Consider the following 25326-nt stretch of genomic DNA (forward strand, 5'->3'; position numbering starts at 1 on the left):
TCCGAGGTTCTCTGCCCATCCTGGAGGAATTGTGGCTCTATAAACAGGTAACCCCGCCCCCAGGTCACCACCACACAGTACTTCTCATCTTCCTCAAAAGGCTGGCCTAACCAGCAGCTCCAGAAACCTCTGGCAGAACACCAGGCCTCATGGGTGGAGCATCCTTCCTAGAGCTGAAGTGTCAGGAAAGAGGTACCAAGGGCAGCCAGGAAGGACAGACAGTGGGCAGAAGCTGGTCCCCCTGAGGCAGGGGACAGTGCTGAGAAAATCTTTGTAGGTCAACCCCATCTAAGTCAGCCTGGCCCTGGAAGAGAAGGACTGGACTCCTGAGCTCAGCTAAGAGGCCGGGCCTCTTGATGCTCCACGAAACAAGGAATTTAGTCTCCGTATGAAAAGTAACTGAGGTGGGCACCATGTTTACAGCCCCTCACCTCCACTCACTCACAGCCCCTCATCTCCACTCACTCACAGCCCCTTCTCACCTCCACCCACTCACAGCCCCTCACCTCCACTCACTCATAGCCCCTCACCTCCACTCACAGCCTCTCACCTCCACTCACTCACAGCCCCTCCTCACCTCCACCCACTCACGCTCTGCTTCGGCAGCTCTGTGCGTGTGTGGTGCACGTATGTATGCATGAGTGTAGACACAGGTGTGTGTACACACATGTGGAGGCCTGGGGTTGATGTCAGGCATTTAGATTTCTCCCCATTTTACTCACTAAGGCATGGTTGCTCACTGAACACAGTATTTTTTTTTTAAGTTTTATGTGTACGTGTGTGTGTCTACGCACATCTTTGCATGGATATGTAGGAGACCAGAGGGGAGGGTGTCAGATCCCCTGGGGCTGGAGGTACAGGGCAGTTATGAGCTGCCTGATGTTGGGTGCTGGGAACCAAACTCTGATCCCATGAAAGAGCAGCAACTGAGGCCTGAGCCATCTCTTCTGCCATGAACACAAATTGTATGTGGGTATTGGGGATCCAAATTTCAGTCCTACGCTTGCCCCACAAACGCCTTATCCATGGGGCCACCTCCCCAGAGGGTTTCTAGCAGAAACAAACAGCAGACTTCATGGTCAGAAAACTCTCAGGTCATGAACTTGATAGAAGACAGCACCAGACAGCCACCACTTTGCTTACAGTCATAACAATAAGTGCTCTCCCAAAATGACGTGAGTGTCAGGTCATCATACACCAAAGAATAAAGAGCCAGCAAGGTGGTAAAGCTGGTAAAGGTGCTGGCCACCAACCCTGAGGACTTGAGTCCAATACCTGGACCCCACATGGAGGATGGGGTGAGCCAACAAATGAACCTGAATTAATGTTAACTCGTTAAAAAGACAAACCCAAATGTCTGGGTGTGGAAGCACACGTCCCAGCACTTGGGAGGCAGAGGCAGGCAGATCTCTGTGACTCTGAGGCCAGGCTGGCCTACGTATCAAATTCCAGACTAGCCAGAGCTACACAGTGAGCCCTGCCTTAAAAAAGAAAAAAAATATCTATATCAAATCAGTCAAAACAGAAAATTGAGAATAGTCTATGAACAAGTGAAAGACGATCAAGAAATATTTCTAACTTTCACAAAGCAGGTGTAATATCAGAGAGAAAAGCGAACTGGGTGTCGTGGGGCAGTCCAAGAGGCAGAGCAGGAAGATGGCCTTGAGTTCAAGGCTCACTTGGTCTACTAGTGAATTCTAGATCAGCTGGAACACGTAATGACACCAGGTCTCAAAAATCAGAAAGAAAAGAAAGGGAAGGGGGGAAGGAGGGAAAGATAGAGAGAAAGAGTAAGAGGGGGAGAGAGAGAGAGAGAGAGAGCAAGAGAGAGGGGGGGGGGAGAGAGAGAGGTGGGGGAGAGAATATGAGCAAACTTTCCAATTGTAAGAAGGCTAACACTGCTGAAACTCCCATAAGACTCCCATCAGACCCGCTGGGCTTCCGCTGGGTGACAGGAGAGGTTTAGGATTTAGGACTTACCCACAACCGTTTCCAAAGAACTCCCTGAGAAGCCTAGGATTTGACTTGGTTGGGATGCCAAGCGCTAAAGCTCACCCCACAAAGGCCCTTCGTGGACTGTAAGAGGCTAAAATGGGGAGTCGGCTCAGGAGGCCCAGGAGGCCAGAACAGGCAGGCAGGCAGACGGCAAACAGGTCTGGAAGTGCTGGTTCCGAATGGGGCTGGCAGGCACAGCTGAGGCAGCGAGGTGCTCGGTGGAGGGACATGCAGAGCCGTCCTAGCCCAAGCTGCCAAGCTGAAGGAGGCCTTAGGCACCCATCTTCCTCCCCCCACCCCCACCCCCCACCATCAAGCTTCTCCCGTGCTGGGCTCCCTTCCTTCACCCTGTCTTCTCCAGGTTCGCTCTCTGCAAATGAGTATTTAATTTTTCATTCAGCAATCACATCCGCTTAATTTTCCCAGTTTCCTCTCAGAAACCAGCCCTTCCCCTGTACTCCACCTCATGGTTTTGAGAATCCTAGCTTCAAGAACATAGGATGTGGGGGCTGGAGAGGTGGCTCAGCCTGTCCTGTTCTCTCAAAGGACCCATGTTGTGTTCCCAGCACCCACATTGGGTGGCTCACAACTGCATGTGACGCCAGCTCCAGGGGATCTGATGCCTCTTCTGACCTCTGCAGGCTCTGGCATGCATGTGGTACATATACATCCATTCAGGCACGTGCATGCACACACATAAAATTATTAAATAAAAAAATGTAAAAAGCATAGAATGCAACATGTGGCCCAAAGCTGTCTAGCTCGTGGAACTGCTCTGACCTTGGTGTTTGGTTCATCGGGCTCATGACCCAAGCTGGTGTGAGCAAAGCCTGGGTGCATAAAATTTTCGGAGACACTCTGTCTTTCCTGCTGGACCAGAATCTGGGAGGAGATGAAATTGGGGCTGCTGACCTTAGCAGTCACCACAAGAGATTTCAAAACCTTCCAGAAAAAGGAGCCAATGATAACACTGCCCAGTTCTCCAAGGCTTCCTTTACTACGTGCTGGGCTGGGCAGAGGTGGCTGTTGAGGCATGATGTCATTTAAACTTGTCTTCTGGCATGTCCCTCCCGTGGCCTGAGTAGTATGTTCTTGAGATCACTTATGTCCTGACTGGCTTTCTATTGCTGCGATAAACACCATGACCACAAAGCAACTTGGGGAGGAAAGGGTCCATTTCATCTTAAAGCTCACAGTCCACCATGAAAGGAAGTGGGGGCAGGAGCTGAAGCGGAGGCCATGGAGGGGTGCTGGCTGCTTACTGGCTCACCCCTCATGGCTTGCTCAGTTTGCTTTCTTATGTGACCCAGGACCACCTGCCCAGGGGTGGCACTGCCCACAGAGAGCTGGGGTCTCCCACATGAATCATCCATCAAGGAAATATCCCTCAGACATGCCTACAGGCCAATCTGATGGAGGCATTTTCTCCATTGAGGTTTCCTCATGCGGGATCAACTTGACCCAAACTAACCAGCATACATGTGTTAATAAAATTTGCAATTTTCTCCAGAACAGGGGAGGATGTCTGCCTTCCTCTTCCTCTCTCAGCAGGAAGCTGTGAGGGGGCTATGTTTAGGATCCAGAAGGAGAAGCGGGGTTAGAACTACCAGACTTCAGGATTGTAGGATGTGTCTATGTGGCTGGCAGGCAGTTCCACATGTGCCTGCCACCCACCAAGCCGGCTCATCTGGCACTGTGACACTGTGAGCCAAGGCCAGAGGTTGAAGTGGGTTGTAGATGTGTTCTTTGTCTCCAGAAGACTTGCGCAGAAGGAAACAGAAAGGTCTGAAAGACAGAGAGCCGGAAAGCAGACTGAAAAGCCCCTAGGTGGAAACAGAAGATGATTGTGTTTGAAGATTTTGTTTTGTTTTATTGACACTTCATTGAAACAGAAGTTCCATCCTGAAAAGGGGGTTTTCTTTGGTTGGTTTGGTTGGGTCATGTTTTATTTTTTGAGGGGGATATTTTGAGTCAGGCTCTCAGGTAGTCCAGGGTGGCCTCCACCTTGCTATGCCGCTGAAGCTGCCTCTGAACTCGGGATCCCTCTGTTTCCCACTCTGGAGTGCTGGGGTGTGCTCACCACACTTGGCTCTGCCGTGCTCTCTACGGTGAGACGATCGTGTTGTTGGTTTTAGCCCTCTCAGACGGGAAATCCAAGAAATAGGACGTGAGTTGGGTGTGGTGCGGCATGCTTCTCTATAATCCTAGCCTTTGGTAGGCTGAGGCAGGAAGATTGCTGCTACTTCAAATCCAGCTTGGGAAATATAGGCTCTGCCCCTTAAAAAGCTAAATGGGGGGGGGGGGGCGGGGGGGGGGCGGGGCTGGAGAGATGGCTCAGTGGTTAAGAGCACTGGCTGCTCTTCCAGAGGTCCTGAGTTCAATTCCCAGCAACCACATGGTGACTCACAACTATCTGTAATGAGATCTGGCACGCAGGCAGAACACTGTATACATAATAAATAAATAAATCTTTTTTTTAAAAGCTAAATACCATTACTACTAATATAATAAATAATAATACTTTTCTTTTTGTTTTAGATGGGATCTCACTATGGCTGTTTTGGAACTTTCTATATGGACTAGGCTGGCCTTGAGCTCATCTCAGATGGCCAGAGATAGACCTGACTCTGTCTCCCCAGCGCTGGGATTGAAGGCGTGTGTCACCACACCCAGCAGATGGTAACTTTTATTAGCTACTAACCACTCCTAAAATCTTAGTCAGCCTGATTGGATGATAGATTGCTTCCTATTTGCACTAAAGATGATGGGTGAAGTAGTCAAGGGGTGTGCAAGCAACCGTGAACACAATGTGCAGACTCACAGCAGTCAGTAAGAATCATCAGGGTGTTTGCAACTGCTGCTTAGATATTTTTAGCCTTAAAAGTATTTTTACAGGGGGTCACTATGTTTCCCAAGTTTTGACCTTACTCATGATCCTCCTTTCTTTTCCTTTCCTTTCTTTCTTTCTTTTCTTTTCTTTTTTTTCTTTTTTTGGTTTTTCGAGACAGGGTTTCTCTGTGTAGCTTTGCGCCTTTCCTGGAACTCACTTGGTAGCCCAGGCTGGCCTCGAACTCACAGAGATCCGCCTGCCTCTGCCTCCCGAGTGCTGGGATTAAAGGCATACGCCACCACCGCCTGGCTATGATCCTCCTTTCTTAGTCACCCGAGTTTACAGATGTGTGCCCCTATACTTAGCAAAAACTTGCAATTTTTTGTGATGTCTTTCATCAGTCTAAGTGAATATTCATGTTCATACCTAGCTTTGTATCAGTTTGCATGAATCCCAGGCTCTACAGAACACAGCCTTTGTGCCACGCTGTCAGAAACCCTTTATATAAAGAACATTTATCCCCCAACTTTCTAGGATAGATAGTCTAGGTCTGCTGTGGATGTCTTTCTGTAGGCTGTGAATATGTGTTGCTCTGACTGGTTGATAAATAAAGCTGTTTGGCCTATGACAAGGCAGCTTAGAGGCAGGCAGGAAATCCAAACAGATAGACAGGAAGAGAAAGGAGAGGCAAGGCAGACACTGTGATCTGCTGCCAGGGGAAGCAAGATGTAAAGGTGTTGGTAAGCCACAAGCCATGTGGCAAAGTATAGATTTACAGAAATGGGTTAATTTAAGATATAAGAGCTAGCTAGCAAAAGGCCTGCCATAGACCATACAGTTTGTAAGTACTATAAGCCTCTGTGTGTTTAATTGGGTTCAAGCAGCTGCAGAACCTGGTGGGACACAGGAAAACTTTCAGCTACATAAGTCCATATTTTGTAAATGAGAAAACCAAGCAGAAATTGGCTGAAGAATTTTTCCCTAGGCCATCAGAATAATGTTCTTACCCACTGTCTACAATACAGTCTCTCTCCAAAATTACACTGGGTACCAGAGTGCTGCCAGATCAAGCCTCCAGAGCTTCCCTGGATTCAAGCCCTGCCTGAAGGAGATAAAGTCCTGAGCTTTTCATTTGTGGGTCAACTCTTCCCTGATAATTTTAACTTCCTGTATGCCCAGAATAGCACTCAGTGACAGTGTCACAGAGGAGAGAGACTAGTGCTGCACTAAGTCTCAGTTCTTGGTAAAAGCCCTCACGTGGTGGGACAGGTGGCACCAAGTGTGACGTGAGGCAGGCATGACCAACAGCACTGAGGACCATATCAAGATGGAGGCAGGGGCGGGTCTGTGTGCACGCCCCGTGAGGAAGTGGTGATTCGTGCTGAAACAGGTGGTGGGAGACCTTCCTGTCTGGGGCTGCTCAGAACCAAGCAGAAAAGATGACCGGTCCCTCCTTCATCCTGGAGACACTGCAAAGGGCTAGCTCCAATCTAAGCAAAGGACAGGATCCCACCAGCTAAACCAGCCACTCACTTGACAGATACTGTCTACCGTGTGCCCTACCAAGAGTCAGGGCAGAGAAACAGGCCTGGTTCCCACCTCTGGGGCCTCTGCCTAGGGCATGGTCACTTTCCAGTCCATGCTGGCGTTTTGGAGTCTGGAGTGCTACCCTGCAGGCCATGGAGAGCTGGAGAGATGTTTAATCCAGATCATCACCTCAGGAATTTCACAAAGAAGAGCCATGGAAAAGCTTCCAGCAAACATTTCCCAGCCATTGCTTTGGTTGGGAAATAGTATAACAGGTGTGTCAGCTTCAGTTTAAGAAACAGGAGTGTGTCTCGGGAGCAGCCCATGTGCCCGGGCCAGCCTCCCTCCAATAAATATCCTGCTATGAACAAGAGCCAAAGCAATCCAGAAGAACTCAGGTAGATTCTAGACTATCACTCCACTCAAGCCCTGAAAATAACATCAGTTTGGATGAGGAAAAAGAAAACTACATTTATCCGGGGCTAATTAGGATTTCAATCTGGGAAAACAGATTCAAGCAATCCCAAGAACTGGATTCTGGGCTGGTGAGACGGCTCAGTGAGTACAGGTGCTTGCCACCAAGCCTGAAGACCTGAGCTCAACTCCTGGGGCCCCCATGGTGAGAGATGAGTCCTGCAAGCTGTCCCCGACCTGCACACATGCTCCAGTGGGGAATCAAAAGCATAGCGCACAGAAGAGTTCCATCTCAGAACACAGACCTGTCTTTGAAATCATTCAAAAGGATGATTTGTAGCTGGGTATGTGATCCCAGCACTCAAGAGGCTAAGGCAGGAAATAGTGTATGTCACGTTAAAAACCCTTGTCTGGAGGGGGAAAAAATGCTACATCTGAAAGCAAATAAATGAAGAAGCAGGGATGGAGAGGGACGGGAAAGAGAGATGTGCAGCTTTTACAGACCCCGAGACCCTGGGATGTTCCCAGGGAACCCTGAAGTATTTAAGGAACTGAGGAAAAGAAAGGAAACGAGATGGGAAAGGTTCAAGGAGGCAGAAGAGCAGGTCAGGTCACCCGGTGCCCGACAAAACCCAGGCAAAAGCATCCTCAGCCTAATTGTAGAAACCTTAGAGTCCCAGGGGGCACAAAGCTGTGGCCCTGGGAGGAGGAATGTGACCTGAAGCAGACCTGGCCACCTGTTGCAGCTCCCAGGAAACCAGTGTGCCGGCCAGGTGAGACCAAAGGCTGGAGAGCCGCAAAGACCCACAAACCCAGACCATCAGCAGAGTCCGTCACAACTGAAGCCAGCTGTCCTCTCTCAGTGCCTGGCTAAGCAGACAAAAGCCTCTCACAGGAGTCAGAGTCCAGGCTGATTCTGCAGATAGACTAGAGATTCCAGCTGTGCACTCCATGAGTCCTAACAGCTATGACAGTCCAATAAGCAAGTCAGTGACAATGGCCACTGCAGGACCTTCCAAATAAACCCCCCATTACTGAAGCCAAGGGGTGCCGGGGTGGTGGCCAGCAATAGTGAGAAGGGGGCGCGGAGGGCCCGTCTGCTTTACTGCATGCCAGTCCAAACTGGTCCCGCAGCCCCTGGCTTCACTTTCACATCAGCGGGAGGCTTGGGCCTCAGGACACGCTAGACAGGGAACACAGATGGAGCTTTGACTATTGTAGGCAGGAGACAGAACTAGAGCCTTTTCCCCAAAGTTAAGGCAGATGACAGCCCCCAGAAAGGTGTCTCAACTGAAAGAGGAATTGTGAGTTGTGCATTTGGTCTCAGAGCATACGTGTGTACACGTATGTGCACAGGTGTGAGCAACAGGTCCACTGAGCACAGCCTCTCAGCTACTACACAGCCTCAGGTGGCACAGCACCAGGGCACAGCTGGTGGAGGAAGATGAGGCCAAGGAGGCAAATCAGAGGAAGATAGATCTCCTCTTCACAGTTTGGAAAGCTGCTCATTCTGGAGAGGCTCTCAATATTTGGAAGGCCTCAAGTGGATCAGGAGAAATAAGAAAGAGAGGGAGGGACCTATGTAGGTCCTCAGATGCAGGAATCCAGGCTAGGTCCACCCCCAACCCATTTGCCCATCCCATGTGATCATTGGCCCACGATACATAGGAACATATACCCACATATACAATGTATGTATATACAATGTATGCAGTTGTCCATTCCCTCTGCCCGTGATTAACAGATGACCCCTCTAGACATACCCATTTGGCTCCTGAGAATGGGAAGACTGTATTTGCCCAAAGTGACAGCTGTATTTATGAACCAGAAAACGTGGTTTGTGTTCAAAGAGCAAAATGCTGTGCACACTTGTCAGGGTGGGCCATCTTGTCACAAGCTCCATGAGCCTGGTGACCTCTGAGGAGGGACAGAGAGGCCAGAATGCAGAGAAGAATTAGTAGGGCATGGATTCAATGACACAGACTGGCAATCCACACAGTTCCTGTTTATTCCTGAGATCACTGAGTTCAGGAGCTTTGGAGGGGACCAGAGCTGGGCCTCTGTGGAAGTGTGGATGGCTGTGGTTCTGCATCTAGTCTCAGTGTGAAGAGAGCAGCTGGTTCCTCAGCCCACAGCTCTCTGTGGTGAGGCTCTGAGAAGCAGGGTGTTTTCAGAGGCCCTCGTCTGTGGAGGGGGTGGGCCCTCTGATGAGGCTGATGCCTGGTTCTCACTACACCCCACTGTAATATGGAATCTGCTCTCTCCTGCCCAGTGTCCCCAAGCACTCCTGGAGACCTAGACTGTCCCATCTTCTCTAGGGAATGAGGAGGTTCTGCTCCAAGTTCACTGGCAAGACCTCTGGGGACTGGGAGACCTCAGGGAAGAGGTAGGAAACAGAAGCTCCTTAAAGTCTTCTCCCTCAGCAAGCCCTGGCCTAGGGCCCTCCATCACATCTCTGCCACAGTCTTCTGACTCCCACCAGGTCAGCCCCCAACCCCTTCCCCAGCCTGTCGTCGTCGATCCAGAGCCAGCTGGAGGGCATGCCTTATAGTCTCCATGTTGTTCAGGACGTTGTATCGACTCAGAGTCACCAACCGGTCAAACTCCTTGGGCTCATAGGTGAAGTCCATCATTCCATAGGGGGTGTCTGGCCCGTTGATGATGAAGTCCCCAAAGGCCTTCTCCTCGGCTGTTTGTCGTTCTATACCTGGGGGTGGGAAAAGCAAGGCTAGGCTGGAGAACTCTGTGAAACTGGGCTGGGAGCTGATGGCCCTGGACACGTTCCCTGCTCAGGATTTCTGGCTTGCTCTCTGGAAGAGACCATCTTAGCTCTCAGGCCCGTTAGAAAGAGATGGCTCAGAGAGAACACGAAGGTCCAGGCATCAGAGGGCGCAGTGGTTAGCCCAGGCCCTCCAGGAGGCTAGTGTCCCATCCTCCCCTGAGGGTTGGAATAGGCTTGGGACTTCCCTTTACCTGGGGCCAGATGGGTGCGAAAGGTCCTGTTGACAAGGGGGAAATGCAGCACAATGGGCGAGCAGGGGTCCTCAGTCTTGGTGAACAGATAGCACTCGCGGGGGTTCTCCAAATCCTTGGGGCCCACCTCAATCCTGGGGAAGGGGATTCCACGGTCCAGGCAGTACTTCTCCGTCATCTGCAAGACCTGGGCAAAGAGGCAAGCTTCTGGCCCCTACCTGGACTCAGGCTTCAGCTAGCTCTGTGTCGGAATTTCTGAGTGACTTTCTGAACCACCTTTCTATTTGCCAGATAAAGTTGGAAATAAGCATCCAGTGAGAGCGCAGTGAGTTAGCAATAATTAGCAAAGGCCGCTGTCAATCTAGTCCTCTGGACCTCTCATGCCATCCTCATTCCTCCCCTTAGCATGGCTGTCCCTTCGACAGTCCCTCCGCTGTTCCCTGTTAAGGGGTTGATAGCAAGGGCGTGTTGGACGGGTTTTTTAGCTCTTCTCCAATCCTAGGCAGTCATTGGACAGGGAGGATGAAGAGGAAGTCAAAGAGAGCCCGCCAGACCCACACCTGATTGATGGCATCCATCCACTGTCCTAGGGATTTTGAGGCGCCCTTTGCAGATCTCTCCCCAAGAGGACTTTCATGGCTAGTGTTACCATAGTAACAAAGGGCAGCAACCCCAGGCCCCCTGTGGAGCCGTGGAGCAGGGAAATCCTAACATAACTAGGCAGGTTCTAGGACTGAGTCTAAAAGACAGCTGAGACCCTCTTTATACATCCTCTCATAATCCCAGAATTCTCCAGCTGGGAGACCTGTCAACAATGTCTAAAGGGTACCTCCACCAGAAGTGACACCCAAACACCCAGCCGGGCCTTTCAGCAGAGATTTCTTCTCCTCCTCCCCTCCACTCACTTTGGGTGACCCCTGCTTCCCTCCTTACCTGAAAGGGGGCTTCCAAGGAATAGTCGAAGGACAGAATGAGGTCCACAGCCCGCCGGGGCTGCAGGATCAGCGGGAACGGCGAGTTGATGGCGAAGCCCCCGTCTACTAGGCGCAGACAGTCCTTCATGGGTGTGAGCTGGCTGGGGCAGGCATCGGGGTGTCTGTCTGTAAGGTGCACAGGGGTAGATGCAGTGGTTCTTGCTGGTGACCGCCCTCTCCTTGCATCTATAGTCACAGTCTCTAGACTTCTCCTGCCTCCCAACAGCCCAGGAGTCCCTCACCCTGGCCCTTCCACCTTGCCTTTCAACTTTCAGCAGTGAGAAAAGCCAACCCCATCAACAACAGAGGACCACGACCTTACCTCCTCCAAGACCCAGATAAAAGCCAACGCTGGCCCCAGGGAGCCAGATGTGTATATAGGAAGGATCTGCTTCCGGCTCCCCCCTCCCACACGGCACCACACACCTTTCCAGGCCATGAACTCCCTGCTAGCCACATAGTCCTTGTGCAGGCAGAGGCCTCGGGTAAAGTTAAAGTTCCGGGCACAGGTAAAGCGGGAGGTGAATATGTCCAGCACAGCCTGGGAGAAGGGGCTCTGTGGGGTGAAGAGCCTGGTACGCAGCCGTGTGGGGTCCAGGTCCTGCGACCAGAACGTTGGGCGGTCATCTGGATGGGGGGGAGGGGCAGTGAAATACAGTGAGAACCATCTTGATCCATCTCCCTCATTCTTCATCCCTCTGCCAGGGCCCTGGCAAGTGGGGGTGACTGACCAGGGGCCTCTGCTCTCACCTGTGACAGTGACGCTCTCTTTGTACGGGTCCAGGAGGCGCAGGCCCGAGCCTCCCATCTTCCGGAAGATCTCACTTAGGCTGGCTGCGAAAGCACTGCCCCACATGCCTAGGGAGACAGGCAGGGCCCCGTATCACAGCCTGGCCCTAGCCCTGCCAACCTCCGACCTCCAAACCTAGACTCACCCTGCAGGTAACAGATGCGGGGCTCTGGCCAGCGCCGCAGCATCCGACCCATGAAGAACTCGGAGCCGAAGAGTTCGGTGGGAACATAAGCCCCATACTTGTGGAAACCAACCTCATAGGGGGTGAACTCACACCACTCTGGGGAAGACAAAGGAACCAGGGTCCTCGTGACTGAGCAGGAACCTCGGCTTTCCAAAAACCAGAGGCAGGAACTCCACCATTGGCCAAGGTCCCTGCTCGGGAGCACCTCCCACTTACAGATAACAGCCCCGCCCTCACCCACGCTCCTGCCGCATCTCCCTGTCTCCTTCCTTTGCGCCCACACCCAGGCACCTGCAAAGTCTTCCCCACTGATGTGTGTGTGGACATTGATGCTGGCGTAGATGGGGTAAGGGTTCTGACCCTGGCTGACCATTTCTTGCTGGTCTGACAGCTTGGCAGGGTTTTCCTGGGTAGGAGAGAAAGCAGACAGCTTGGCTTTGGGGGAGCCCCTGTTCTCTGTCTTCGGGGTTGGCATCAGCACCCTGAGGGGGATGGTGCACCCCACAAGAGATATGTCGTGTTGTCAAGGCCAGGCTGTAGCTTTAGGCCGTAGCAGAGCTCAGCCCCCCTGTGGGTTTTCATGATGCCAGTGCCTCTGGGAGCATCCTCTCCTTTCTCGGTCATTCCAGAGAGCAATCAGAAGGCAGACAGCCAGACTGACAGTTTGAGGGGATCATCGAAAAGCCAGTCTAATTTCTTTACAAAGAAAGTCACTAGGAGATGTAACTTCTTAGAAATGAGATAGCTCAGGTGGCCACGCCCAGCCTGTAGCCAAACACTGTGGGTCAGCTGCCTGAACCTGCTGCCTGAACCTTCTGCCTCAGCCGGACTGGGCCTGAGGTTCTAGGAGTAGCTGCTTGGTGGCATGGGTCAGGGCTGCTTTGGCCAATGGGTGGGTGGGCATGGCGCTCTGCCTCAGAGGCAGGCAGGAACAATTTTCAATACACACTTTTACTGGGCTCTACCCCAGGAATAAGAAAGGAGTCAAGGGAGAAGAAACGTGTGGAAAGGGAGCTGGGGTGGGGAGAATATAGTCACTTCCTGGTCTCCTACCTCCTGGTTCAGGAAATACTCAATGATGAGGCCCCAGAAGTCCGTGAGGGACATGTTGTGGCCTCTTCTCTCCCAGGCCTCCTTCTCCTGGGAGTAGTACTGCAGCTTCTCTGCAGACAGCATCCCTATCTTACTGCTGCAGACCCGAGCCGAGGCACGTTCAATGGGGCCCTGCAAAGGCTGCTGGGACCAGGATGGATCCTTGTAGAGTGTAGAGATGCACCTGCGGATGGAGGGGATGCCTGTGAGTTAGAGGATGCTCCTCCTTGTCACATACACCCGCAGTTCTATTCCCTCACTCAGACATGTCCCTGGAACCCTCCTCTCACTCATCCTGACCCCCTTGAAGGCAGGCTCCCAGCCCCTTATCAGAGACTCCATCCCATCTCTTGGACATCCTTACCCACCCAGAGCTCACTCTGTGTTCTGCCCTACCTCACTTACCAGGTAGACCCAGAAACCCCGCTCAGGTAGGTCACAGCATCCAGAAGGCCAAGTTCCTGCAGCCCCGCCAGGCTGCCGTACAGGGAAGTCATGGCTCTGGTTCCACCCCCAGAGCCTAACACAGCGATCACAGGCACCTGAGCACAGCAATGACTTGTTAGCAACACCACCAGGCCTGACGTATTTACTGCTTATCCACAGCCGCCGTTGTCATAAACGCCTTCCATGTATTAGCTCACTGAGTCCTCCCAGAAACCCAGGGAGCCCCCCACTTTACAGATGACCAAACTGATGTGTAAGGTTAAGCCCAAGAGTGATGGTTCTCAAACCCAAGAGTGAAAGCCCGCAGATGACTTGTCTTTTTAAAAATTCTGTGTTACGCCTGGTGTATGTGAGTGCACATGGTTCTAGGCGTGTGAACATATGAGTACATGTGCATAGGGAGACCTGGGGATGATACTGGGTGTCATTTTCTGCTGATCTCCACCTTATTGTTTGAGACACTGCTTTCACTGAACCCATGGATTCGGCTAGACTGGCTGGCCACTTCCCTCCAATCACCTGCCTGTCACCATCCCCCTCCCCCAGGGCTGGGGTTACAGATGTGTGCCACCATGCCTTGCTTTTCCACCTGGGTGCTAGGGATCTGAACTCGGACAAGCACTTTCCTGCCTGAGCCTACTCCTCAGCCTGTAGCTTTGTTTTGTTTTCTGAGATGGTCTCCTGAAGCCCAGATTGACCTCAGACTCATTCTGTAGTGTTGTGGGATGGTCTGCATGTCAAATGCTCTGATTGGCCGATAAATAAAACACTGATTGGCTAGTGGCCAGGGACTAACAGAGAGGAGACTTGAGAGAACAGGAAGGTGGGGGGGAGACACTGCCAGCTGCTGCCATGACAAGCAGCATGTGAAGATGCCGGTAAGCCACGAGCCACGTGGCAAGGTAGAGACTTATGGAAATGGATTAATGTAAGCTACAAGAACAGTTAGCAAGAAGCCTGCCATGGCCATACAGTTTGTAAGCAATATAAGTCTCTGTGTTTACTTGGTTGGGTCTGAGCGGCTGTGGGACTGGCAGGTGACAAAGATTTGTCCTGACTGTGGACAAGGCAGGAAAACTCTAGCTACACTGTAGCCAAAGATGGACTTGATCTTTCTGCTTCTGCCTCCTAAGTGCTGGAATTACAGGCATGCACCGCCATGCCTGACTTCTGCGGCAGCTCTTAGCCATTATTTCAGAAAGATGTCTAGTGACAGGTGTATTTGATTCACCAGACCCCATTAGCAATGCGAACACTGGGTCCTGGCTGGCTCCTTGTGGTTCTGTACCGTGTGCGGGGCCCTCAGTGGCATCTTTGGCCTTTCCTCAATAGATGCCAGCAGTATCCTCTACATGGATACACCACTTACAACAAAACATCCCTGGACACTGATAAATATCCTCTGGGGACTGGAAGACAACATTGCTGGCAGCTGAGACAGAGACCAGCAAGCCTCCCTGGCCTGGCCCCAGGTAGAGGACACCCAGAGTCTGAGCTCTCCTCGGGATCAGAGGTGCCTGGTAGGATTAGCTTTGCCACAAAGGGTTGACTCAGTCTATCAAGACTCTGACTCCTTTTTTTCTTCCCCTGGCCCTGCTCACTGGGGCCCTACTGTTACAGAGTGCTGGATGAATCAGAACAGATATCTGGCACTCAGTGGCCACCTCTGTTGACTGAATACAGTCTAGATTATTGGCAGTACTGGCCATTACTGGCCAGTGCTGGACAGCGGTTCCACATCTGCTGTACCCATGTGGTAAAGAAGATGATACCAGCCTTTTCCTGGCTTATTCCACTGGTCTATCTCTTAGCATTCCTATCTTCTTGGCTCCCAGTCACAGGCCAACTGGTCCTTGCCTAAGAGATCCTATAGAACCTCTACTTCTGATCCCTCTGACCACTGTCCAGTTGTGCCCTCTCAAAATTCATTTGCTGAAGCCCTGTCCCTCATATGTGACTGTTTACAGACAGAGCCTATAAGGAAGTGATGTGGTTAGAAGAGGGTAAGAGGGGAGAGCCTCAATCTGACAGGACCGCTGTCCTGACCAGAAGAGGAAGAGGCCTGGACATGGAAACATATCCCTGGAATACCAGCACTTGGGAGACTGAGGCAGGAGGCTCACACGTTCAAGACTAGTCTAAATTACATATGAAGCCAGGCCTTAGCTACACAGTGTTAATACTTATCTCATTAAAAAAAAAAAAAGGTTTGGGGAGGTGGGTATGGTGGTGCTCGCCTTTAATAATTATAACCTGGAGGCAGAGGTAATTGGTTCTCTGTGAGTTTGAGGCCAACCTGGTCTACATAGCAAGTTTGAGGTCAGCCAGGACTACACAGTAAGATTCTTTCCTGAAACGGGGGTAGTGGTAAGAGAGCTCCTGCTCCTTCCTGAGTATGCATACACACAGGCACACATTCACACACATACACATGTATACACGGATGGACACACATTCACACACGTACACATGCACACACATAGGCACACATTCATACACATACACATGTATACACTGACACACACATTCACACACGTACACATGCACACACACAGGCACACATTCATACACATACACATGTATACACAGACACACACACATACACATGCACACACTCAGACACACATTCATACATGCACACACAGACTCACACACACAGATACACACACATGCACAGAAACACATACACACACACACACACACACATACACACACACACAGGAACGGCCATGTCACACCACGGCAAGAAGGCAGCTGTCTACCAGTCAGGAAGGAGACCCCATGAGAAAATGAATTTCTGTTGTTTAAACTACTCAGTCTGCAGTATCCTGTTGTGACAGCCCAAGCTGTTAAAGCTATCCACCCACAGCCAGGACTGTGTAAATCTTCATTCCGGTTCCCAACTGCAGATTGTGCCCATCGGCTAGGGGAACAGGCCCCTTTGTTCTCTTCATCCTCTGCTGCCCATGCTTCCTCTGAGCTTCCTGTCATCTCTTATCCACGTAACACCCATCAAGGGGACAGGCTGGACTTAGAGTTCACCTACCGTCCCATACCTGGTCACAGTGTAGAGCCTCGCGCAATCCCATCACCCGCTGCAGGGCCTTGGATGCGACCCGCTTCCTCTTGTCCAGAAATTCCAGCTCCCCATCACAGAGCTCAAAGCCAAGGCGCAGGTCTAAGTCCCCAGAGCTGATTCAGATGGAGTGGATGGAGTATGGAGGAGAACCTTGAGCCCAGTCTATTTTCCATAGGAACAGATCCACACTCTGGGAAGTCCCACAGAAAACACCCCAGGGACTTCCCACTAGTACCAAAGAGGTGGTCCCCATGGCCGGACCCAAGTGGGCAGGAAAGCAGAACCCACTGGGGTATTCCCCACTTCTAGCCAAGCCCAAGGGCTTTCCACAAAATCCCCACCTCACCTCATTTCTGCCTTCACACTCAGAGCCACCTCCTGCCCCTGAAAGAGACACAGTGCCCTCATCCCTGAGAAAGTAGAGTCAGACCCCCACCTGTGGCCCTTGGGACTCAGGTAGGAGGCCAGGGTGGACCCCAGACCTCTCAGTGATCACAGGACAGGCAGGAGCCCCCAGCACCAGACTAAACCTTACCTCCTCCAGGACCACAAAGTGCTGTTCCTCCTGGCCGAGGGGCAGAGAGGAGAGCAAGATGCCTGTCTCGCTCAGCTTGTTGGTCTGAGTCTCCAGTTCATCGTTTGGGCCACTCTGTGGAGAAGAGTACCAAGGAGCAATGGGGGTGGAAGACATGCCTCCCAGGCACCCTTGTCTCCTCCTACATGGACTCATTCCGTTATCCTTCCCTTTGCCATTGCTCACTTACCTGCAGAACCAGGAGCTTCTCTTGCAGCTCGACATGCAGTCTGGGCCTCAGCACTGGGTTGACGTGGAAGGTGAAGGTAGGTGGCAGGCCTGGCTCCGTGGTCTGCCGCAGAGACACTGGCTGTGGCTTCTCGTAGGCCCCAGGCACTGCCAGCTGGATCTGCCTCGAGCCTGAGGGCAGAGGTCCAGTGAAGGGTCAAAGTGGACAGATGTGAATGTGGCTCAGGACAATGACACTCCAGATGACAGCAATTCCTCCTCTTCCCCGGGTCCCTAGCTCTCATCCCCTGCTCACTCCAGGACCTTGACCACAGGAGAAGAACCATGGAGAGCTCTCGGCTTCTACAACCAATCAGCCCTGGTATATATAGTGTGGGAAACACACCAATACTAGGAGGGAAGGGACTGGGTCAGCCCATAGCCTATGGGGCTGGAAATTTTGAAATTTTTATTTTAGTTACCTAACGTGTAACTAATAATATAAATAGCTATTCATTATTGCATTAATTACTGATTTTCAACTGTTAATATTCCCAATCTCTTGACTCCATTCATGCTTTTGGGGAGGTTTGTGGCCAAAGAGAACACAGACATATGCTGCTAGTTGCTGTGGCCTTAGCTTCCAGAAGTCAAAGACCTTGGAAGGATGTAGGGACTCAGAAGACGAGGTAGAAGGCAGGATGGCATTCTGGGAACAGAAGAATTGTATATTGCAGAAGCAGAGGGGTCAGAGGTCAGCTCAAGCTAGGTGAGACCCAAGCAGGGAAAAAGCAAAGAAATGAGGCTGCGTATTGGCAAGGAACAGCGGGGTGAGTCTCTTCCTGCCCAGCTTCCTAGCAGCTGTGAGAGGTGATGGATCCAGAGAGAAACTTCCAGGCCTGACATCCACACGCTGCTGTGCAGAAGAGTCTGGGTTCTGAACACATCACAGAAGCAACAGTGACCCAAAGGGTTGGAAGACAGCGGAGGTCCAGATAGGATCCCATCCTTGCACAAGATGAAGCCAGACTTGACATGCCCTGAGGTAGGAGACACCTGGAAAGGTGCTTTTTCACGCCTACCAAGGATTATGGCCTGAGATGGAGTCAGACTAAGGTGTGCCATTCATTGAAGAAATGCCAGATCTTGTGGTGAAGGCAATGGCCTCGGAGTGTGTCAGATCTGTGTTTGGTCCTGGCTCTCCATGTATTATTGGTGGTATGAAGTGAAGAGGTCAGTGACTGCGCCTGCTTTCCATGGTTGCCATGAGGAAATATGGTCCAATAGATGCTAAGATCTCAGCATAATGCCACTCTCCATGTCACCAGGGCAGCGCTCATCTCACAGGCTCAACTCCATGTGGACATTAACTGTCATACCACCAGGCTCCACTCCCACATCTGGATTCTCCTCCTCTGTGCCAGACTGCATTAATAGCCCCAATCCTGCACCTCCCCCAGGATTCTCTCTTTGCCATGCTATTATGGGTGTGTGTGTCTCTCTCTTCTCAGCTCTTTTTTCCTCAGAGGAATGGATTGGATCAAGAGCTGCATTTTAAGCAGTTTATCAAAGCAAGCACTCCACGGGGAGATTCCAGTGGGCTGCTGCGCGGAGCAAGCCCTTCACAGAGAGATGGCAGAGGCTGCCGCAGAGCAGGGAGATGCACTGGGAGTTCTGTGTTATGGATTTTTAAGTTTTTAAACCTAAGATTTTAAATATTCTATGAATATTTTGTGGTGGGTGGCATATTCAAAGGGCAATATGATCTTCCTCCCCCACCCCAAATCAGAGTGAAGTGAAAATCCCTTTTAAGACATCCGTCCTTCCCCATGGTCCTTTAGAAAAGCCTAAAGGGAGGCAAAATAATGATGAATCTAGTTTTTGGGGGATGACGATTCTTCACCTGTGTGGGGGAAATGCCCTGGTGCCTTAGTTTTTGAAATAATAAATCGGCAGTCTCAGCGTATTTAACTATGGAGTGTTCTGACTGACAGGAGACACAGCCACCATGATGCAGCTGTAGTTTTCTTGGTTATCTCATGCCTAACTCTTTCTTGAATTGCTCAAGGTCCCATGACTTTTGGTTGAGACGTTTTGTTATTTTTATTTAGGTTTTGTGTGTAACATGCTCACATGTGTGTGACTATGCATGCCTGTGCACATATAAGGAGGACAGAGGATGTTAGTGTCCTGCTCTGTCATGCTCCACCTTATTCCCTTGAGACAAAGTCTCTCTTTGAACCTGGAGCTGGGCTGGCAGTCAACAAGCTCCAACAATCCTCCTGTCTCTGATCCCCAGAGCACTGTGGGCCATGCCCAGCTTTTGAAGTGAACATTAGGGATTTGAACTTAGGTCCTCAAGTGTGCGTAGCAAGTTCTTTTACCCACTGAGCCTTCTCCTTAGCCTCATTTGTTATTTTTTTAACAATAATTTACTTACTTTTTTTGCATTTGTGTTTTGCCTACATGTATGTCTATGTGAGGGTGTCAGATCTTGGAGTTACAGACAGTTGTTAGTTGCCATGTGGGTGCTGGGAATTGAATCCAGGTTCTCTGGAAGAGCAGTCAGTGCTCCTAACCACTGAGCCATCTCTCTAGCCCCCTCATTTTGTTATTTTTAAAGCTGAGGTTTTAAACTGAAGGCCGAGGCCTTGGTTTCACACAAGATGGCAGACTGAACAGGTAGGAAACGAGCCTTGTGTTATCTTTTAGGACTCCCTTCTCCCAGAGTCTCGGGTCTTCTGTGCTAACCAAGTGACTTCAGTTTCCCCTCTAAGGAGGTGGACTATACCCCTTGCCCTCTGACTTTGAGTTTAAGCATATGTCTTGTTTGGGCCAGTAACCTGTGAATGGCCAGGATGTGACTAAAGGCTTTAAAAGCACTTGCTCAATTGAGTCGGCTCTCTTGCCTCTGCTGAGGTCTTAAGAATATGTCCAGGCTGGTCAGTTGGGCACAGGTCGGGGAGACCACTCTTAGCCAAGTCCCTGCTGCCCTCTCCCCCTCTTTAAGCTGTGAAAATGTTAAGAGCCACAGCCCTCACATCTGACGTGGCCTCCAGGAAGAAGGCAAGCTCCAAGGGCCCGACTCACCGTGCTCCCCAAGTGAGGCTGTCTTGTCTCCCTTGAGCGTGCCCTGGATTCTCAGACAGGGCTGAGCCTGAGGAAAGCAGAAACCTTAGCAGTCAAGAGAGCCTAGAGGGTCTGATCAGGATGGAGAAGGGAAGAACAGCCAGGGGAAGGACCATAGCAGCTCTCTGGGACGTGGGTCCTATGGGCAGGGGTCTTTTGTCACAATCCCCAAGGTTGTGCCGTGTTCCTCCTCAGGACTCATAAGAAGTGGGCATTTGTGGGAAAGAGAATTATGGGGCCCCACAGGCTCCCTCAGCATCCAGGGCCCCAGAGGAACAAAGGTTCTGTGATACCCACACAAGCTCATGTATTCTTCATCCCCTCACACACTTTCCTTCTAAGGAAGAACTGAGTGTCTTCCAGAGACATGGGGGCATCCTGGACTCAACCACAGTCTACTACATCTCCTGTTCCCCAGTCCCACACAATTCTACACCCATCTTCCCTACTCACCACCAGGACCCCATTGGTGATGACTTCAGATGCAGGCACCTGGCTGTAAAAGATAAGGGTTTCATGGGCCATCACCCCCTTACCACGGCTGTTAAAACAACATGATCAAAGCAGGTGTAAGAGCCTGGAAAGCATGATAGGGTTGTGGGTAGGGAGGCTTGTCATCCAGCATCTCCCCGTCTAGGTGTCAACTCCAGGCTGTCCTCTCTAAAGTCACGCCTCCAAGGCAAGTAAAGGACTTGAGGACTGGCACTTGGAATAAACAGATCGATACTGGCTCTCACTGGACTCACCTCTTTTCCAGTGTAAACGCTACTTGCAGCTCTTGTGAATCCTGAAAGGGGTGGGGGCGGTGAGAACGGCAGCAATTTTCACACACCTTCAAAAATCTCAAGGGCCACTCCTGCCTCCCACCTGTGCTGAGCTCTAGGGCCTAGGAAACGAGTCTGGTACGGCACCTCATAGGCACAGTGGTGTTTCTAAGTAGAGCTTCATTCATTCAGAAATATGTGCCAGATACGGTTCCAGACTTAGCAAGGCCAAACCAAGATGGCTGCTTATCAGTGGCTTAGGGGTAGGGGTGGAGGGGTCCTCTCCTGAGATTTACTTATTGCTAACCCAGGTAGACCTCACCTGCTGGTTCAGAGAGAAGGTGTGTGTATGAGGCTGGCCAGGCTGGAGATTACTCAGATCAAACAGAAGTTCAGAGAGTTGGTCACTGTCCAGGATATCCTTGTCACAAAGGGTAAGCTCCAGGACATTCTGGGGAGGGGACTGAAGGATCAGCATTGTGGAGGAACTCATTGGCCTCCATGCCCTGTCCCTTACCGGCCTGTACCTTCACAGCACCATGGATCCGGTAATGGAAGGTCTCATTCCACTCTGGGTCACTACAGTTAGTCACTGTCCTCGTCTGGGTGGGGCTAGGAGAAGCAGTGGGCAGCCACAGTTGGACATAGCAGTCAGCTTTGGACACTGCAGGAAAGACGGGAGAGGATCTGGCATCAAACTCTTTCTGTTGAAAAGGTTCCCCAGGGGAGGCTGCGCTTGGAGACAGAGGAGCAAGGGGACAGGCTACCTGCCTGGGGCAGGGGAGGGAGCTTTGGTGCTCCCAGCTCCATCCTAGCCAGGTCTGCCTCCCACTCAACTGACAAGAAATCCTGCAGCAGCAGCCACAGTTCAAAGCATCGTGTGGCAGCACAGACCATTGGGCAACTCCTTGAAATTGCCTGATTCAGGCAGTAAAATTCTGTGCCCTGTGTGAGCACCACCAGAGAGCAGGCATTTGATGTGTGGTAACATGAGCCTAATACACCCTCACACAGCCTCCTAGGGTCAGGAGGAGGCTGGAGTCTACACGACTCACCTCTCCAGTGCCACCCCCCCTCTCTGTGCACCCCACACCAGGGCAACCTCCCTTGATAGTCAACACCAACCCTTCACTCTACTTCAAGTGGGTATTTGTGCACGTGTGTGCGCACGTGTGTGCACACACACACACACACACACACACACACACACACACACACACACACACCTGAGAACACCCTAGAGAAAAGGAGAAGGTGGAGGTGAGGCTCACTCACACAGATCGGTGTGCTGGATGTTTCTGGCCCTCAGCACTTTCACCTGAAGGTCATAATACGGGTGGGTTTCTCTCTGAAACAACAGAACCCCAGGGACTCAGTCCCAGGAAGCCAGGAGCATCCTGGTCTCCTCTCTCCAGTGAGTTCTGGCTCCTTTTCTCTCTACTGTCCTACCACAGAGCTTGCCTGGTCCTGGGTCACTGATGCAGGAGCTCTGGGAAGCTTTTGCAAGGCCCAGGGTGTTGGGTGGTCAGGATTGGTGGGGAACCTGGATCTGCTCAACGCTAAGCTAGTTAGATTTTATGACGGCCAGCCTACAGCTGCTCCGTCTACGTGGCCTGAGCTCTGGGATAGTGTATTTAAGGTTAAACATTAAAGGGAAAGCCAGAACCCACCACATCTATGGGCTTCCAGGCAAGGGCTGGAAAACCAACCAGAGGTGGAGAGTAGGAAGGTGAGGAGAAGCAGCCCCCCAGCCTGCACTAGTCTGACAAGTTACTACATTGAAGATTGGGTTCAAAAAAGATACTACCAGACTGCAGCCTTCTGGGCGTCAATCTACCTCCCGGAACCCCAACCCCCCCATCCCTTCTCTCCACAATGGGTTATATGGCCGCTCTGCACATTCCTGGCAAACCAACCAAAGGCAACGGTCACAGGACTTGCCATCATTTCTTTTTGGAGATCACTTTCAGGAGCCAAGGCCTTGGCCCATCCCTCTAGTCTGAGCTTTTCCAGGTTGTCTGTGGTATGTTCCACCCTAAATCAAACCCCAGAGCGGTGGCTGGCTCAGCCCCCACAGGGCACCATCTCCCAGGACTGCAGTCAACACTCCCCAAGAGAGATGAGTACCTTACCCGCCAATGCCTCAACGGTGGTCCCCTCTTCTCTCTCTTCCGCAGCAGCACTGCTCCAAGAAGGGGCAGTCCCTTGCTTGCCAGCCACTTTTGCCAGAGGGTCCTGGGCATGGCCTGCAGCCTGGGTCCCAGCAGGGAGCTTGCCTGCTCCCCTGAGCCACCCTCTCTCTGGCTACACTCACTGTAGCTCAGGTCTGGCAGGCAGCGCAGGGTGGGGAGGGTGGAGCAAGCCTGTGCTGAGGACTAGTGCTGGGTGGCCACGGGCTGGAGGTGGGGTTGGAAGTGCTCCAGGAAATGAGTGGCGCCTGCTTTCCCCAGGCAAGAGGCAAGTTAGTCCCTTTCCAAGAGATTCTTGGGGTCCTGCTTAGCACTCTGGTCCCCAACCCAGGCCCTGCCTAACTGAGCTAGCTGTGAAAAGCAGACACCAAGAGCCTCCCGCCACCCTCTCCCCTTGCCGTGGTCCTGTTTAGTGGGTAGGGCAAGAGCCGAGGCATTCCCGTTTCCAACTAGTCTGCATTAGCAGAAGTTAGGAGGTGACAGAATCAGGGCTCACCTCCTCTAGCTGCCAGAAATCCTCACACCATTCCTTCTTCAAGTTCCAATTTCCCCTCAGCTCTTGAGTAGAAATACGGAATCTCTGGTTCGGGGTTTCATGGAGACTCCAAGACATTTTATGTCTCTTTTGGCCTCCCTCGGTTATTCCCTCAGCACAAAGGGCCTGCTGCGCACTCTGCCTATGCTCCAAGTCACCGCTACCCTGGAAAGATTCACTTCATGACTCCCTTCCCAATGGAAGTGCCTGGTGATTCAGGCATAGAGGCAGGGACATGGCCAGGCAGTATAAATAAGAACTGGAGAGAGGCAGGCCTCCCTGACCTTAAACGGCCAGAGGCAAAGGCTTAGTGTTCATGACCATGTGTGTGAGCCTGCAGCTACGCCAGTATGTATCATCTCCTTCCCTGTGGACCACAATCTAGGTGGCTGGGCAGAAGCAGTCGCTGGGAAAAGGTTTCTAGGAGACTGAACTGTTGGGAGATCCCTTTCATCTCTTTAACCACAACCCTTTCCTAGATCCAGGGGTGGTGTGGTACATGGAAGCCCAGCACATGGCATTCTGAGGCAGGAGGCTGACTTGAACTCAGCCATATGACACCAGCTCGAGGTACAAGATGAGACCCCTATCTCAAACAATCAGGTAATCACCACTGTCTTGCCTCAAACGTACAGTAGGAGGCTGAAAATGACATCCGCCAAGGCGAATCAACTCTCAAACAGGCAGGTTCAGACCAGAAATTCCAGATCCGAGGGTGATGTAACTGCAATGGCCTGTTTCACCTCCTGTGGATTCTGAAGTTGATCTGACTCAGAGATCTGAATCCAGCCTCCTTGCTGATCTTGTGGATAAGCAAATACTCCTGAATCCACATGAAGCCCTGGCCCTGGGCAGGAGGGGAACAGTACCAGCTGGCTGAGTGTTTTCTGGCTTAAACCACACTCTCCTCTTGGAAGCCATTTCCCCATAACTCAGCCGTCACACCTCAACTCAACGTTCTGGATGATTCTCATTGGCAGAGGATCTGCAGGACGGCCAGCCAGCCAGCTCAAGGAGGGGACATTACCGAAGGACCCAATTGTCATTTGAGAGCTGGGCAAAGTGAGCCAACTTGACTTTTCAAACAGAGTCCCTCACCCCTACCAACTCCACACCCTCACAGGACCGACCCTTCTGGCCACAGTGAGCTTCAAGAAGCAGCACAAAGCAATGCTGTGTTAGACATTTAGACTGTATAGAACTCCAGGGTTCCCAGTGTGAAGATGGGAACACAGAACCCCAGGGTTCCCGGTGTGATGGTGTGAAGATGGGAACACAGAACCCCAGGGTTCCTGGTGTGATGGTGTGAAGATGGGAACACAGAACTCCAGGGTTCCCGGTGTGAAGATGAGAACACAGAACCCCAGGGTTCCTGGTGTGATGGTGTGAAGATGGGAACACAGAACTCCAGGGTTCCTGGTGTGAAGATGGGAACACAGAACCCCAGGGTTCCCGGTGTGATGGTGTGAAGATGGGAACACAGAACCCCAGGGTTCCTGGTGTGATGGTGTGAAGATGGGAACACAGAACTCCAGGGTTCCCGGTGTGAAGATGAGAACACAGAACCCCAGGGTTCCCAGTGTGATGGTGTGAAGATAGGAACACAGAACCCCAGGGTTCCCGGTGTGATGGTGTGAAGATAGGAACACAGAACCCCAG

At 51.6% G+C, this 25326-nt stretch overlaps 1 protein-coding gene across 2 annotated transcripts; it reads right to left on the reverse strand.

The window, feature by feature from the left end:
* Nucleotides 1–8750: 8750 nt before the first annotated feature.
* Nucleotides 8751–23841, reverse strand: Pla2g4f (phospholipase A2 group IVF). 2 transcript variants are annotated; one of them, XM_076570425.1, is made up of 20 exons: nucleotides 23629–23841; nucleotides 22219–22291; nucleotides 21471–21607; nucleotides 21266–21394; nucleotides 20926–20966; nucleotides 20633–20675; nucleotides 20141–20207; nucleotides 17073–17242; nucleotides 16844–16957; nucleotides 16655–16692; nucleotides 16286–16421; nucleotides 13188–13324; nucleotides 12744–12966; nucleotides 11982–12096; nucleotides 11649–11786; nucleotides 11464–11571; nucleotides 11140–11340; nucleotides 10673–10839; nucleotides 9740–9926; nucleotides 8751–9473 (listed from the first exon to the last, which is right to left on the reverse strand). In XM_076570425.1, exons 1-20 carry the CDS (start codon nucleotides 23743–23745, stop codon nucleotides 9250–9252), a joined length of 2565 nt encoding a protein of 854 aa, XP_076426540.1. In that variant the 5' UTR covers nucleotides 23746–23841; the 3' UTR covers nucleotides 8751–9249. The 2 variants fall into 2 exon arrangements, with proteins under 2 accessions (XP_076426540.1, XP_015845662.3); XM_015990176.3 differs by lacking the exon at nucleotides 23629–23841 and adding an exon at nucleotides 23076–23317.
* Between the last annotated feature and the right edge of the window lie 1485 nt (nucleotides 23842–25326).

Source organism: Peromyscus maniculatus, chromosome 4, assembly GCF_049852395.1.
Source record: "Peromyscus maniculatus bairdii isolate BWxNUB_F1_BW_parent chromosome 4, HU_Pman_BW_mat_3.1, whole genome shotgun sequence".
Lineage (NCBI taxonomy): Eukaryota > Metazoa > Chordata > Mammalia > Rodentia > Cricetidae > Peromyscus > Peromyscus maniculatus.

What these genes read in the sequence shown, in the direction of transcription:
- Pla2g4f (XM_076570425.1), bottom strand. Translation starts at nt 23,745, where the DNA reads ATGTCTTGGAGTCTCCATGAAACCCCGAACCAGAGATTCCGTATTTCT. An exon ending in GCGTTTACACTGGAAAAGAG is followed by an intron (nt 20,676 to 20,925) that starts GTGAGTCCAGTG and finishes TATCTTTTACAG; the next exon opens with CCAGGTGCCTGCATCTGAAG. An exon ending in TCACCAATGGGGTCCTGGTG is followed by an intron (nt 20,208 to 20,632) that starts GTGAGTAGGGAA and finishes TGCTTTCCTCAG; the next exon opens with GCTCAGCCCTGTCTGAGAAT.